General features: G+C 36.4%; 2 protein-coding genes across 2 annotated transcripts in view; one reads left to right on the top strand and one right to left on the bottom strand.

Moving 5' to 3' along the window:
- The window catches only part of LOC132142242 (melatonin receptor type 1A-A-like), a 36,204-nt gene extending 25,691 nt beyond the window's left edge, over positions 1 to 10,513 (top strand). The window contains exon 2 of the mRNA XM_059551957.1: positions 8,702 to 10,513. Within this exon, the coding sequence (XP_059407940.1) occupies positions 8,702 to 9,570 (869 nt within the window). The 3' untranslated portion in view covers positions 9,571 to 10,513. The remainder of the gene's footprint in view (positions 1 to 8,701) is intronic.
- LOC132142244 (uncharacterized) overlaps positions 1 to 15,874 on the bottom strand; it is a 124,266-nt gene that overhangs the window by 56,353 nt on the left and 52,039 nt on the right. The window lies entirely within an intron of this gene.

Here is a 15,874-nt window from a genome sequence, read left to right on the forward strand (position 1 = left end):
AAAAAAAACCCCATATCAGTTGTATGCAGTTTGTTGTGATTCTGAAATAAAAAGTTTTACGTTTTTTAATTGTTAATTAAATTGAAATAAAACAGAAAATTGTATGAATGTTTGCTTTTTTCCCCTTAATTTTATAGTTTAACAAACGGATAAGATTGAACTTGTGGAAACTGGTACATTAACTTGAATATATAACTTAAATATACTAGGTTTAATAACTTTAAATTAATTGATATCACAAGTTCACAGTACTTACATTTTTAGGGCAACCAGTTTCCTTAAGTTTCTTAATAAATTCAGTTTATACACAGTAATATTATTTCTTTCTTAGATGCCAAATGTGAATAAATTATACCTTTGGTAATATGAGTCACTTATCCTTTTTCACTTTTACTTTCACAACACAACAAAGAGAGCTTTTCCCCATCATTTATAGTTCATTTATCTTCCTTTAGTTACTGCTATTTAATTTCTAACTTGAATATGCCAGGTGGAGTGTTTTCTTTCTTTCTTTCTTTCTTTCTCTTTTTTTTGAGTGCCAAATATGGACATCTTCATTATGAATTAATAAATATATGAGCAAACGAACTCATAACTCATATGAAAACATATTTTGACATGTATAAGGAATAAAATATATGTTGTGAGACCTGCAAAATAAATTCACCTCATCTTCACTATTTATGAGATTCATTGTTGTTAGCTGTAAAGCATGTTGTATTTAAAGTCATCCTTCACACACAATGCCATATAATCTTTAAATGTGTTGAGGTAATTCTGAGTCTAAATACGGAAGCTTCTGGCATCTGCAGTTTCATGCCACATGTGTCTGGAAACTAATGTGTTAATGTGTCGCTGTATGCCCTTGTCCCTCAGTTTAACTCCACACTAGCAGCGTGGCATCATGGTCGAAGGGGTTGGTTTTGAATTTCAGAGCTGTTTACTGAATGAAGTTAATCAGGCGGATTACTGTGCTCACAGTCCTCCATGTAACACCGTGTTGCCTCTGAGTGCAGCACTAAACCCAATGACTGAAAACTATTTGACCTTGGTGCTTTGCTTGGTGTGTCTTTGGGGGAATCCATATGAGTAAAAGAGAGCCATTTCCATTCAGATGTCTAAATAAAATTCAGACTTCTTTGTTTTCTTTAGAAAACTAGAAGGCTATTTCTGTCAAAGGTTCCCTGTCCTTTTTTGTCTCAGAAAGACATATAAAGGGACCACAGCCAACTACATGGGTGTTGAAAAGGAAGGGTAATTGGATGGTAATTAGCTGAAAGTCTAGAGGTTTTCATTTTATTGACTATAATTGGAGTCATTATGAATGGTGCATTCAAAGCCACACGTGCTGTTCTCCACTTAGTGAGTCTTTGCTATTAATTTTATGGGTTTTTACTGTATAATATTCATCAACGAAGGGTTCAGAAACCTCCCTCATTCATTGAGTTGTGAAAACACACACAGGCCCAATTAAATGGGTGATTCTGTGCTATGTCATGCAGATAACTGCAACATTACTTCAAGTTTGTACGTAGTATAAGGACAATCCACGAAGCAGATAGTGGTTCACACAAAATAAACATCTAACTGAATAGCAATTTTTGCGGTGGATAGAATGAAAATGGAGAAACAATTCTTTTTGCATTAGCTACCTTGTTTTTTCAGCTTACGATTTCAGACAGCATGAGAGTCAGAACAAATCAGACATACACTAGCATTCAAAAGTTAAGGGGTCAGTAAGACTTTAGTTCTTTGATTCAGTAAGCACACTCACAAAATATTTTTATATCAAATAAATGGCATTCTTTTAAACTTTCTATTCATCAAAGAACCCTGATCCACAAAACAATTTGAGCAGGACAACTATTTTCAGTATTGACAATAAAAAGAAAATTTTATTGAGTGCCAAATGAGAGCTTTTCATGATACATTACCCTGCTCATATATATTGCAGGTAGCTGTTTTTTAAGTTATCAACATTGGAAGAAACCCATATCCACTTGAATTATTAACCAAAGTGTTTGTTCTACTGACATCCACATGAATGGACAGTGGATTATTTATTTATTTTTATTTTTATTTTTATTTTTTTGAGTAAAAAATTATGATTCAGTTAGTTTGTGTTAAATGTATTATGCATATTGTTGTGTTTATTAGTCGAGGGAATACCATATATTATCTAATGTACATTCCTCTTTCTCGTTAGCAGGTATAAACCATTTGCTCTTACCTCGGAGACTTGGATATGTGACCAAAAGACCTGGATTTCTCCCCAACACCACACCTGCTCAGCTGAGTCGAGCCTCTTGAGGCTTAGTAGGACTATTCAGTTCCAGAAGAATATGTTATTCATAAATAAATTACACAGAGACTCTTCTTTTAATAAAGGTTTAACGCATCACCATTTGTAATGGATTCGCTTTGTTAATAGACAATAACTCATAAGCAATAAAAATATGAAAATAACAGCAAGGTAGTCTTCACCACGGGGTACGGCCACAAACTCAATAATCTCTCAGCCCTTTTATAGCTCTTGCATACAATTTGCATTCAAACCCCCCTGCATTACTCCTTATTTGGTAATCACATGTATTCACATGACCTTCATTCCAGTCTAGGCAGAGTGTCAAAGTTCAGAGTGGAAACACTACAGGGGTGTCCAACTACACATAACTGGTCATATCATCTATAGCACCTTTCAAGCATAGCTGCAGGCCTGTCCTGTGTTAACCACACAGGTCACACCTGCATGTTAGTATAGCAAAAGCAGCAAAGCTAGGTAGATGTCCCATTCTGCAACTTTGTTGCAAAATGCATCACCTACCTTTTTCTACCTGCTGCACAAGCAAAGCACATACTTCAAACTTCAAACTACAAAAGATAATACCTAGCTATGGGGTACGATAGGTGTGATCAAAAATATACATATGAAACTCTTATCTTCTTTTAGCTGGAGATTTGAGTAACAATTCTAGGTCATCTGTTAATGCATGCAGCTCCAGACTGATCCTGTTATAGTCAGACATCTCTTTTATAAACTTCATTATTCTTTTATTCAAAGTTTCCTGTTTCCGCATCAACTTTATCACAGCTGTCAATGTGAAGTCCATATTGTGCTGGAATTCCACATTTCTTCTTTGTTCGGCGACGCTTCTCCACTTTCCCTTGCTTTTTGGTTTTTCTGCTTTCTTTCACTTGCAGCCCTTGAATGATAAGATCACCAAAGTCAACATTTATTTTATCTGCTTTATCTAATTCCCTATAAAAATTGGCCCAGTTGGGAATTGATCTGAAAACCTTGTATTTGCATTATTGCCAGGGAATTCTACAATATGCATGTTATGAATTACAATAACTTACATTCTTCTTATCAACATTAGTCATTGATAAACCCATGTTTGTCGACCAGCATCTTAAATTGCCGTAAACAACGAATCACAAAAGTTTTAAGTTGTCCAATCCTGCTCCCAACTCCAACCCAAGTAAATGCGCAAAAAAACTCCTATTCAAAGTCTTAAGCATTACTAGAAACTTCCAGACAGGTGTGTTGGGGCAAGTTAGATCTAAACTCTTCAGGGTATTGGTCCTCCAGGAGCAGGATTGGACACCCCTGCTCTAATGCTGTGTTTCACATATATTTTATTTCAGTGTTCCATCTGCATTGGTGGAAGAATGCAGACATTCCGGAAACATAATGGAACCAAAAGTCATGAGAATAATTTGACTGTTGAACTAAATTTAGTAATGCTGGTATCCCTAAAATGTACATACATAACTGAGTACATAAAAAAAATAATATCAATCTATTTGGAAAACTTTTTCCATTTCAAGAGCTCAGGAAGCGATCTAGAATATTTTTTGTATGTATAGAGTGACATTCTTGATAATATATTTCTACACTAAAACAGTATTCGTAATGTTAATTGTTAAGTAGTCAAGTGTAAATGTAATATATGCATGCAATTACAGTGCTTCCTCCATTGATGCATCTGTAAAATGGCATGCCTTGACATATTGAAATGTAGTCATATTGGTGAGGTGTTTAACATACATTAACATACAATAAGGTTATGTGTAATGACCTGCCGGAAGGAAGTAAGGGAAGCTGCCTCACATTCTGACTTTGTCGATTTAGTGACCTGCTGACCTATCTCCTCTTGCGCAAGTTGAGCTCTGGCCCTAGGCATTGTGCTCTAATTGAGACAGCATGGTGTTGCAAGGATATTGGCCGCACCTGACGAGTCTGGACATGCCTGAAGCAGCCCTGAACTTTAGCATGTGATATTCCATTCATTAGATAGAAGACTCTGAAAAGAGAAAATGATATGCACACGATAATGTGATTCACCCAAGCTAGAAGATTACAAGGTGTTAAGTGGTTAGAGGGAGTGTCGGAGGCCATTTGTTTAATGGCACAGACTCATATCTTTCCGGTAATATGCTTCTATCACTTGTCAGTTTGGTACCTATCTAAAATACCATAAGGGAAAACATTTAAACGTTTGGGAACCAACTTGAAAGGGTGATGGAGAAAATGGGGAATGTCTTCCATGAGTCAGAGCCCTATCTTCCTGTAAGCTAAATAAAATGGTTTGAGTGACACCATAATCTCTCTGGTAACCCAAACTCATAGACTGGCAGCCAAGCAAAGCCAATGGCATCACATTCCCTTGGGACTTAACAGCTTGACTTTGTCAAGGACAATTCTTTGATTTCTTCCATTCCTCCATCTGTCTGTAAAAAAAGAAGGCCGCCTAGCCTCCATCATCCACCCCTCTTAGTCACAAATAAGCTGAGTGCACCAGTGAAGTCGTCAACGAGACAACCCAAGTAACCTCTGCTGTCAGTGTGCATTAAGACTTAACCTGTAATGGCTCCATCTGAGGTCTTGAGTTTAGGAAAAACCGTGACTGCCGAGAGATTTGAAACAATTTTGTTTTGTAACCTTTTGAATGCCTCTAAGAGCAAGAATATGTTTAGATTCAGTTAGAGATCATCAATGGGATAGTTTCCACAAAAAAATTTAAATTCTGTCCTTGTTTACTCATCCCCATATTGTTGCAAACCTGTATAATGTTCTTTCTTCTGTGGAACACTTAATGAATTTTGACTGTTTCAACCCTTTTGTCAACATACTTACAATTTACACAAAAATTCAGTACAAAACTATGTTTACAGGGGCAGACCACAAAACATTTTTTTTTACCTTAGTACATGGTTTATAAATTAATATATTTTGATGTTTGCATCACATGACCAGCTCCATATATGTGGATTTTCTGGCATACATTAGTAAACTTGCTAGGCAGCTCACCTGGTACAGCATTCACTTGCGATATAAACAAGCAAAAATCGCATGGCTGCATCTTATTTTTTTTTTCTTTCTCACATTTGCCTTTGTTAACACTATCGGTTGGATTGTATGCATTGCTAGAATCACATTCATCTGTTTTTAGCACCACTGACTGGACATTTCACTTTGAAAAAAGTTGCTAAATGTGCAACAAGCAGTGTAATATTTGAGAAATGTTGCCACAAAAATGTTTTTCCAATGAGCCTTGATTGGCTTTTGTCCATATAATAAAATTCAGTGGTGTCCGAAATAGTAGTGGGAAATAATAATAATTATAATACTAATAATAATAAAAACATACTAAAAAGAAGATTATTTCTCCCTCAAAACATATTCCATAAAAGAAAAACATCATAGAGGTTTGGAACAATATGAGGGTGAGTAAACAATGACAAAATTATAATTTTTAAGTGAAGTATCCCTTTAAGCTTTACATTAGAAAATAAGTAGAAGAAACGGGGTGGAGCCTCTATAAGCCACAAGAAGGATGCTTAGAGAAATGACCTCTGGTATTTAAGAACAGCCAAGGTTTTTTGCCTGAAAAGCATGGATGATATTTGTGCAAATAGTGAGAATGTTGCTTGAATGTACCCCTATGTGGATAGCATGTCAACAGCATGCTTGAGGAGATATGTGAATGACAGCTTTGCTTCAGGCCACTGCAAGCTTATTGTCAAGATGGACCGCAATTGCCCACAAATTAGTGCTTCTGTTCTATGCTTTGACAAGACTACTGACACACTGACATTGCGAAGGGGCTGTGAGAAAGCTGACTCATAAGGACGGGTTCATGTGCCCATTTCTCAGTGACTTATCAACATTGTATCAAAGGCAAATAAGACCTTTTTACTGAAAGCCCAGCTTAATATAGCCTAATTATTTTTATAAAATATTGAGAGTTTGAGTAATCAGAGAGAATCCAGAGGAAAAGTTTGATGTTCATAGTGGGATCATTTGTACGAGACATGATATTGATTGTCAGTTTCATTGAAGTAAAAACTTTTTCTCTTTAAAAACTATGATCTCTTTGTGGGGAAACTTCCTTCCTAAAATTAAAAAGGCAGCTATATATTTTCATGTACACAGACCTACTTATAATGTGTGAAAATGTACATTGTAATGTTGTTTTAAAATGTAATAATTGGCTTTTATATTGTCCAAATGTACTGAAGCCAACACAAATTATAAATATATATATATATATATATATATATATATAGTAACAGTCCATAGTTCTGTTACTATGGTTTTAGTAGGGTGTAGTACTACTCCTGTCCTCTAGGGACCCTAAGTGGATCTTCTCATCTAGCTAAAATCCCAGTGAGGTAGTAGAGGAAGGAGAGATCTGTTTGGTGAAGTGGAAGCATGGTTTTCTCCTCAAGTATTCCAGGCAGTAGAGTCCAGATTGAGAAATGTGTTTCAAGCTCAATCATAAGGACTCTTTATTATTGGTAGAATCACTACTAAGAGGTACAATGGGGATGTGAGGAGCATTTCCACTGTGACATGACTTCACAGAAACCTATAGTGAATCTACCAGGAATATTCATTCCCCACGACTAAAGCCTCAGTTGGGAAGCACATGGTAGATAGAGATCCGATTGGATTTTTGTTAATTGCTCATTGAAAAAGACATTGTCAGCATCATCAGCCTCTACGTCCTCTACGTTGGGTTTAACAGACAGTCTCCAACGGACAGTTGAGATTCTAAATGGACAATGATCGTATAAGGTTTTTCATACCAAAAATTCACTTTGGTTTACTTTGATGTTTGTCTTTATGTTTACGGGTTTTGTTGATGGCACTTTCCATTCTGCATGAAATGAGTATGCTGATTTAGTTTGCTTTATTTTTCCTTGTCTGTTGTTTTTGCTTATTCCCCAATATTCAATAATAACTTGGTATTACTCTTCTATCTGTGTTGGTACAAACTTTATTTCTTATCTTGGTTGACATTTGAGTGAACAGCATTTTAGGTGCTTTTATTAAATGTGGTTGGTGGGCCCCTCCCTTAAAAATTATCAGTAGCTGTGCCTTTCAAAAAGCGGAGGACGGTTACAATATATATTGCAGTTTTTGACTCCATCACACCCCCTTGAGGTGACCCTAGTTTCATAATCTCTGACTTAAAAACAAACAGGATGAAAAGCATATCATGTAGTCCAGATGGGACACTTCTAGGATTTCCTTTTTAGGGGGGCTCAGCCTCCAATGAGGGTATAATATCTATCTATCTATCTATCTATCTATCTATCTATCTATCTATCTATCTATCTATCTATCTATCTATCTATCTATCTATCTATTGCTAAATTTATATACCAAAAAGAGCAGTACTCCACTGTGTTGCATAGATAGGTAAAACACATATAACTGAATAAGTCAAATACAAGTCTTCATGATCACACTAATGAAAATGGCAACATGATCATTTTATAAAGTATGCGTTCATATGTGCTTCACTGAAGGAAACACCTGTGTGAACGCAGCAAAAACTTAAGCTACAGTAGATGGGGAACCAATTGATATTTTGTAAACTGTATGACAAAGAACAAAACTGGACAGATGCAGATATAGATGAAACAGAAAGCATCTACGTTGCCACTGGCATGCATCTTCTTACACAGTCTTAAGAAAAGAGGGAGTGCAACTCAGCTGCAACTGCCGTTAGTGTTTTCCTCTTGATTACAATGTTAGTTAATTATTTCAGCTTTACACACAATGTCAAGTCCTTGTGCCTGGCGGCAATTAGACGTGCATTCATTAAAACCGCCCATGTTCTTACCCTAATGCAGCCATCAGCTATAGGCCATGCCTAACCATCCACATAGTGAGGGAAACTAATTAATAATAGCACACTCTCACATTTATAAAGGCACACCTGCACCCTACTTTACATAGAATACACATTCCCTGAATTGATGGAGGCAAATATTTGGAGTGCAGCTCATGCTTGTGTTTATGGGGCAATGAAAGCTTTATTGAACTCATGGAAGACTTAGTTAAAAAATACTTGTGTTAGGATAACTTAAAATAGGACTAAGCAGTGACCTTGAAATTTAGGAAATTGTAGATTTTTCTCTAATTTTGATCTCCACTGAATATATATATATATATATATATAAATAAAATACAATAAATTATATGAATATATAAATATATAAAAATAAAACACACACATATGTTTGTACACTTAATATAAGGCATAATGCTGCCTCAAAAATCCGTTTCAAGAGGTACCTTTGTGTGCAAAATATTGTCTGATATGGCTTCAAGTCTAAGCCTAAGCATTCTGATACAGTCAAAGTATAATTAACCTGTATTTTTCTCTTTCTGTGTATTTCTCAGGTAACATTTTTGTGGTGAGTTTGGCGGTTGCAGACCTGGTGGTGGCCATCTATCCGTATCCGCTGGTCCTTACCTCCATATTTCACCGGGGCTGGAACCTGGGATACATGCACTGCCAAATCAGCGGCTTCCTGATGGGCGTCAGTGTAATCGGCTCCATTTTCAACATCACCGGCATCGCAATTAACCGCTACTGTTATATCTGCCACAGCCTCAAATATGACAAGCTCTACAGCGACAAAAACTCAGTTTGCTATGTACTGCTAATATGGGCCTTGACAGTGATTGCAATTGTGCCCAACTTATTCGTAGGCTCCCTGCAGTATGATCCACGGGTTTATTCTTGTACGTTTGAGCAGTCGGCGAGCTCAGCCTACACGATCGCCGTCGTCTTCTTCCATTTCATCCTTCCCATCATGATCGTCACCTACTGTTACCTGCGAATCTGGGTTTTGGTCATACAGGTGCGACGACGAGTGAAGCCCGACAATCGTCCCAAGATCACACCTCACGATGTACGAAACTTTGTCACAATGTTTGTTGTTTTCGTGCTTTTTGCCGTGTGCTGGGCACCATTAAACTTCATCGGGTTGGTGGTGGCGATTTCTCCAGAGCGTGTGATTCCTTTAATACCTGAGTGGCTCTTTGTGGCAAGTTATTTCATGGCCTACTTTAACAGTTGCCTCAATGCAATCGTTTATGGAGTTTTGAACCAGAACTTCCGTCGCGAGTATAAGCGCATTGTGGTTTCGGTATGTACTGCGAGGATCTTCTTTGCGGAAAGTTCTAATGAAGCGCAAGAGAGACTTAAGAGCAAACCCTCTCCACTCATGACCAACAACAATCAGGTCAAGGTGGACTCTGTGTGAGTGTATATTGTGTAAGATGTGAAAAGAACACAAGAAAATGAATGTTTGCTTAAAAGTAAGTGCAAACTAAGTAAACTTGAATAAAAAAAAAAAATCTGATAACCAAATATGTTGTCGGGAAGGAGCGCCTAGCCCAGAAACTGTGATTTGTTGCCTCAACACATTCAAAACAAACAGGAATTTATTATTTTCAATGTCTTTTTTAAAGCACTTTTTCATTCTTGGTCAGAAGTACTTGTATGTATGAATTATTTGTTTATATGTTTACATTAATTGTATCAGCATATCTATGTAAGACATACTTTGTGTAATGATTTTATATGAGTTATCTTTGTCTGAAGAAAAAAACAAAAAACAAATATAGTGGTATGATTGATTATATTACTGTATATAAATGTATATTGAGTGTGTTTCACTGATGTTGATCATTCAGTGGAGAACAATGAAAGGTGTTGTCAAAATGATGCCATGAACATCAGCATATCTCTACAATGCCTGGCCACAACTGCAGCCACAACATTACCAAAAGAGTTTGTTATGGAGTTTACAGTTTTGAACTGATCTCACCCGGTTCGACACTGTTACTCTGCATTTCAAAAAGCAATACACCTGGATTGCTGCTTTCCTACAACCCCTTGCAAATATGTTTGAAAGTATGGGGTTCCTGCTTTGTGGTGTGTTTCTATCCTTTCTGCTTACTATTCTGTTTTTTTTCCTTCTTTTTTTTCTCTTTGTCTTTTTAAACCCCTCCCTCCTTTTATTTTCCTTTGTATCTGTCTCTTTTACTCCACTCTTTGTTGTGCATGGATCTAATGACAAGTTCATATGCAAACTGAGTAAAAATAAAAAAAGTAAAATGTTTGATAAATAAAAAATATATCGGAATTTCTGCATAAGTATGTGAAATTTATACATTATATATAATAAAATAAGGCAAGATTTAAAAAAAAAAAAATACACAAATAAAACAATATAAAATCAAAACTGCATTATAAATGATGATTTTTTTTATAAGGCTAATTTCCTGAGAATATATTTTGAATTAACTGTATTTTTTGTATGTAACTGGCAAATAGTTTTTTCTTGTTCTAAGCATAAATCTCAAATATTTAGAAGGTGTATTATAGTAATACATTTATTGTTATTATCGTGAAAATGATGATAATAAAAAATTGCCAACTGCATAAGCAGATGACAGATAAATACGTTTCTTTTTAGGATAGGCAGATCTTTTTACTGGAAATCAACAAAACAAATACTGATTGATGTTTTTTTTTCTTTTACAGTGTGAAAGTGAATACATATTATGCCAGCTGTTATTATGCATCACCTTTTGATTAACACAGAAAATGGGACAAGATACATGCAGTATTACCAATGGTTCTATATAAGTACAGTATTACACTGAAGCTTATACAGTGTCATTTGAGTGACTAATGGAGCTCAAGCATATTTCAGTCAGACCACGGCGTGACAGCAAGCATCAGATGACTCGCAGCTGATTGTAACTCCTCCCACTAGAATTAAATAAGGTATACAACATACTCATACTTGCCTTTAGTCTTTCGCACAGACATGCCCCCTCCATCCCCAGCTCCTCCTTATGCAGGCATGATCACACACATCTTGTCCGCGGAAATCATCTATCAGCTAACCGTTGCTTAATCTTTGAAGAATGAATTCATGTACAGGTCCTTCTCAAAAAATTAGCATATTGTGATAAAGTTCATTATTTTCCATAATGTAATGATAAAAATTAAACTTTCATATATTTTAGATTCATTGCACACCAACTGAAATATTTCAGGTCTTTTATTGTTTTAATACTGATGATCTTGGCATACAGCTCATGAAAACCCAAAATGCCTGTCTCAAAAAAGTAGCATATTTCATCCTACCAATAAAAGAAAAGTGTTTTTAATACAAAAAAAGTCAACCTTCAAATAATTATGTTCAGTTATGCACTCAATACTTGGTCGGGAATCCTTTTGCAGAAATGACTGCTTCAATGCGGCGTGGCATGGAGGCAATCAGCCTGTGGCACTGCTGAGGTGTTATGGAGGCCCAGGATGCTTCGATAGCGGCCTTAAGCTCATCCAGAGTGTTGGGTCTTGCGTCTCTCAACTTTCTCTTCACAATATCCCACAGATCCTCTATGGGGTTCAGGTCAGGAGAGTTGGCAGGCCAATTGAGCACAGTAATACCATGGTCAGTAAACCATTTACAGATTCTCTATGGGGTTAATACTGATGATTTTGGCATACAGCTCATGAAAACCCAAAATTCCTATCTCAAAAAAATTGCATATCATGAAAAGGTTCTCTAAACAAGCTATTAACCTAATCATCTGAATCAACTAATTAACTCTAAACACCTGCAAAAGATTCCTGAGGCTTTTAAAAACTCCTAGCCTGGTTCATTACTCAAAACCGCAATCATGGGTAAGACTGCTGACCCGAAGGCCATCATTGACACCCTCAAGCAAGAGGGTAAGACACAGAAAGAAATTTCTGAACGAACAGGCTGTTCCCAGAGTGCTGTATCAAGGCACCTCATTGGGAAGTCTGCGGGAAGGAAAAAGTGTGGCAAAAAACGCTGCACAACGAGAAGAGGTGACCGGACCCTGAGGAAGATTGTGGAGAAGGACCGATTCCAGACCTTGGGGGACCTGCGGAAGCAGTGGACTGAGTCTGGAGTAGAAACATCCAGAGACACCGTGCACAGGCGTGTGCAGGAAATGGGCTACAGGTGCCGCTTTCCCCAGGTCAAGCCACTTTTGAACCAGAAACAGCGGCAGAAGCGCCTGACCTGGGCTACAGAGTTATGAATTATGCACTAATCGGAGTCTCTTTTGCAGTTATCGCCCTCTGCAAGAGACCAAGAGATTCATATGTATAAAATTGATTGCGTTAGGAGGAAGGAGGGGTGATTTACTCTGGCCCCATCCAAGTGTGATTATGGTCGGAACATGAGGGTTGGTCAATTTCGTGGAGGCTGTAATTTAGTGTTTGGCATTTTCTGCAAACAGCAATTTTAAGATAAATGAATCTGTGTTGATTTGCTATTTCTTGTACTCAAGATATGGGGCTATTTTAGAGCTGGATGCAGCCTAATCAGGGTTTAGTTTGATGTAATATGATGCTCAGAGCTGATTCAGAAATGGTCCATTTAATTTGAAGTGATTTGCTGATGAGCCTGTAAGGTCTGGTTTCCTAGACACAGATTAAGACTGTCCCTACACTGCAAAGAATTTCCAATGTAGAATCACCAGTGCAAGAGTTATGTGACCCAGTTCTATTATCTATAAGCAACCAACCTCAGTGTGTGTATGGATTTTGCACAACCATACTTTGCCACTAAGGAATGCATGCACATTAAATATTTTTTTCAACCCCAGAGTAAGAATCTGAATTATCTGTATCATGTGGTTTGACATCATACCTCCCAAAAATATACATAATGGGCTAAAGGTTAAGAATAATTAGATTTTTTTAAATGTTTTTAAAAGAAATGTCTTATGCTCAATTACATTGGCATTTAGCATTTAACAATAGCATTTATTTGATCAAAAATAAATTAGTAAAAAACAGAGTAAAAACAATATTTTTTAATATTATTATTTTAAATATTATTATCTTTATTTCTTTTTTTTTTCTGTAATTTAAATAAATGCAGACTTGTTGAGCATAAGAAACTTCTTTCAAAAACATTGAAAAATCTGAATTCTTCCAATCTTTTGGCCAGCAGTGTACATATGATAAACTAGATTCCAATTCTTTTTAAAACCAAGGATTCATGAGTTCACAACAGGAATGTTACTGAAGCATTAGGGCAGAATAGCTAAATTGGCCTCCTCTTGAACATTGGCTGTAACTATAAAAACGCAGGTTCTATAGGTGTCAGCAGTGTTGGAACAGGGTGAATGGGTCCAGCATCCACAAAATTGGGACTGGATCCAACTTTAGTAAATCTTCCACTCCATTCAACTTAGCAAGAATTTCACTGGCATGAAAACCCACTGGCAGCTTGGGGAGAAAACCATAACTCTCTGTGAATAGATGCCAAACTGAAAAAAAAAAAAAAAACCTGGAGGGCAGAATGTGTAGTTATGTTTATTTCACACAGTTTGGTCCATCAATTATCCAGCAATGTGATAGTATTTAATAATTCACACTTATAAGCAGCTCTATATAATCGCATAGATGCTCAGCTGGTTCAAGCCCCCACACAATCTACTGTCTTTGCTCAGGACACTTAAGCTGATGATGCACTGGGTAACTTTTTGAGCAACTTTGTCGCCAGTGGGCAACCAGATGAGACACAGGGCACACGACCAGTTTTAAAGTATCCAGATACAGTAGACATGTTTTTCTATTCGCAATGGGAAAGTGCCCAAGTGACATTGCTCAAAAAAATAAAAAATAAATAAAATAGTTGCCCAGCAAAATTGCTCAAAAAGTTGCCCCATGTATCATCAGCTTTAGTTTTGCATCCATGTTTGAGCCAATCCCTTGAGCAATAAAAATAATTCATATATGAGTTTACTTTGGCTGTTTACTATAGTAACGCTCTTGCTATGTTTGCATACTTTATCACCGATGAAGTGGATTGGATACAATATCTGTCAAATGCACAGATGTTTAGATGTTTTCATGTAGCAACCGTGTGGAAACACTTCATTTAATACTTTGTGTTGCTTATACAGTGCCTGTATGTATTTGTAGTGTCAACACTAAATGAATACCTGTAAAGCTCTATATATTTTTTTAGTCATTACACGAAAAGAGTTTTTAGGACATTATTTGTTGTCATCAGCGATTCTGGACAACCACGAAACAGTCATTAGAGCGAGTGCAGGATGGACAAGTGTAGTATGAAAACTGCATGTCAAATTGCCCACCAAAAATAAAGCACACAAGTTCAACTTAACTTTTCAAAGCATTGATTAACATTTAAATGTCAACATTTAATAAACAGTATTGTATAATTAAAATTAAAAGTTGTATCTGTTAACATTCGTACCAGAGCTAACACAAATAACCATGAACAAATGTAGGCCTATTTTTATTAACTAACGTTAACAAACATTAATACAAATGGTAACAGATGTATTGCTCATTGTTAATGTTAGTTAATGCATTAACTAATGTTAACTATTAGAAGTTTATTGTAAAGCATTACCTCAGTCTGAGATAACTGAGCTTCGCAGATGATCTCATAATCTAATGTCTCTTTCAGTTCATGTTCAGAGTAAATATCAGACCGCAGAAATGTGCACGGCTGCGAACATGCAGTTTGTTGTGGAGAACAGTTTCTAACTGTGAATGTGTTTCTTTCCACAAAGGATGCATTTGTTTAACGGATCAAGCACTGTACCTATATTATAATAATATTTCAGGATATTACTGTTTTTAATGTATTATTGGTTAGATAAATGTAGCCTTGGTGAGCATAAGAGACTTATTTCAAAGGCATTAAAGAGCTTAATTATTCAAAACGTTTGACTGGTTCTATATATTAAATTCCTATTTATATTATGCATAGAAAACCATGAAAAGGGGCGAGGGCTACAAGGGATGCAACATAGCTTAAATGTTTTGCAAACTATTAGCAAGCAGATAAAATTTGTAAAATATCTGTTTTATTTTAACCTCTGTTTACTGAGGAATTCATCTGTTGTGTCTTAATATTGACTGGAAGTAGAGTCAGAGCTGAATTAAACGAGATATGAATCAAGCCACATGACAAGGCATGTACCATCCAGATTGGTTGCTGCTGCTTAGTGGCAGCCAAGTTGATTTGTGATCAAAATTTCACAAAGAGACACAAATAACCTGAGATCTTGACAGGTGAGTAATATACTGGCAGATTAGTTTAGATGCGATGCAGATTTATTGTCTGACAGTTTCAGTTCACATACCAAGAGGGTGGCCTTCAGAAATGTTCATATTCTGCTTTTCAGCTGCTATAATAAATAAGGTCTGTTTCACATGACATACACTATGCTAACCATGTTTAACAGCAAGTGTTGTGATTTTGCTCAGCAGATCTGCAATAAATAAATGAATAAATGCATTTATTTGTAGTAGATGGAATATTTATTTTAATAAAGTCCAGAAATTCTAAAATGGTTATGGGGTGTGGGACACTGAGAATTATTGTAAACTTGTTAGGGCCCGAGCACCGGAGGTGCTAGGGCCCTCTTGTATCTGCTTCGTCTATTATTATTATTCCGCTTCTTCTTCTTCTCCCAAATGAATCGCATTTTTGAGGGCTTAAACATGCTCAAAAAGTCTTGAAACTT

The sequence above is a fragment of the Carassius carassius genome, chromosome 6 (genome assembly GCF_963082965.1).
Source record: "Carassius carassius chromosome 6, fCarCar2.1, whole genome shotgun sequence".
Taxonomy (NCBI): Eukaryota; Metazoa; Chordata; class Actinopteri; order Cypriniformes; family Cyprinidae; genus Carassius; species Carassius carassius.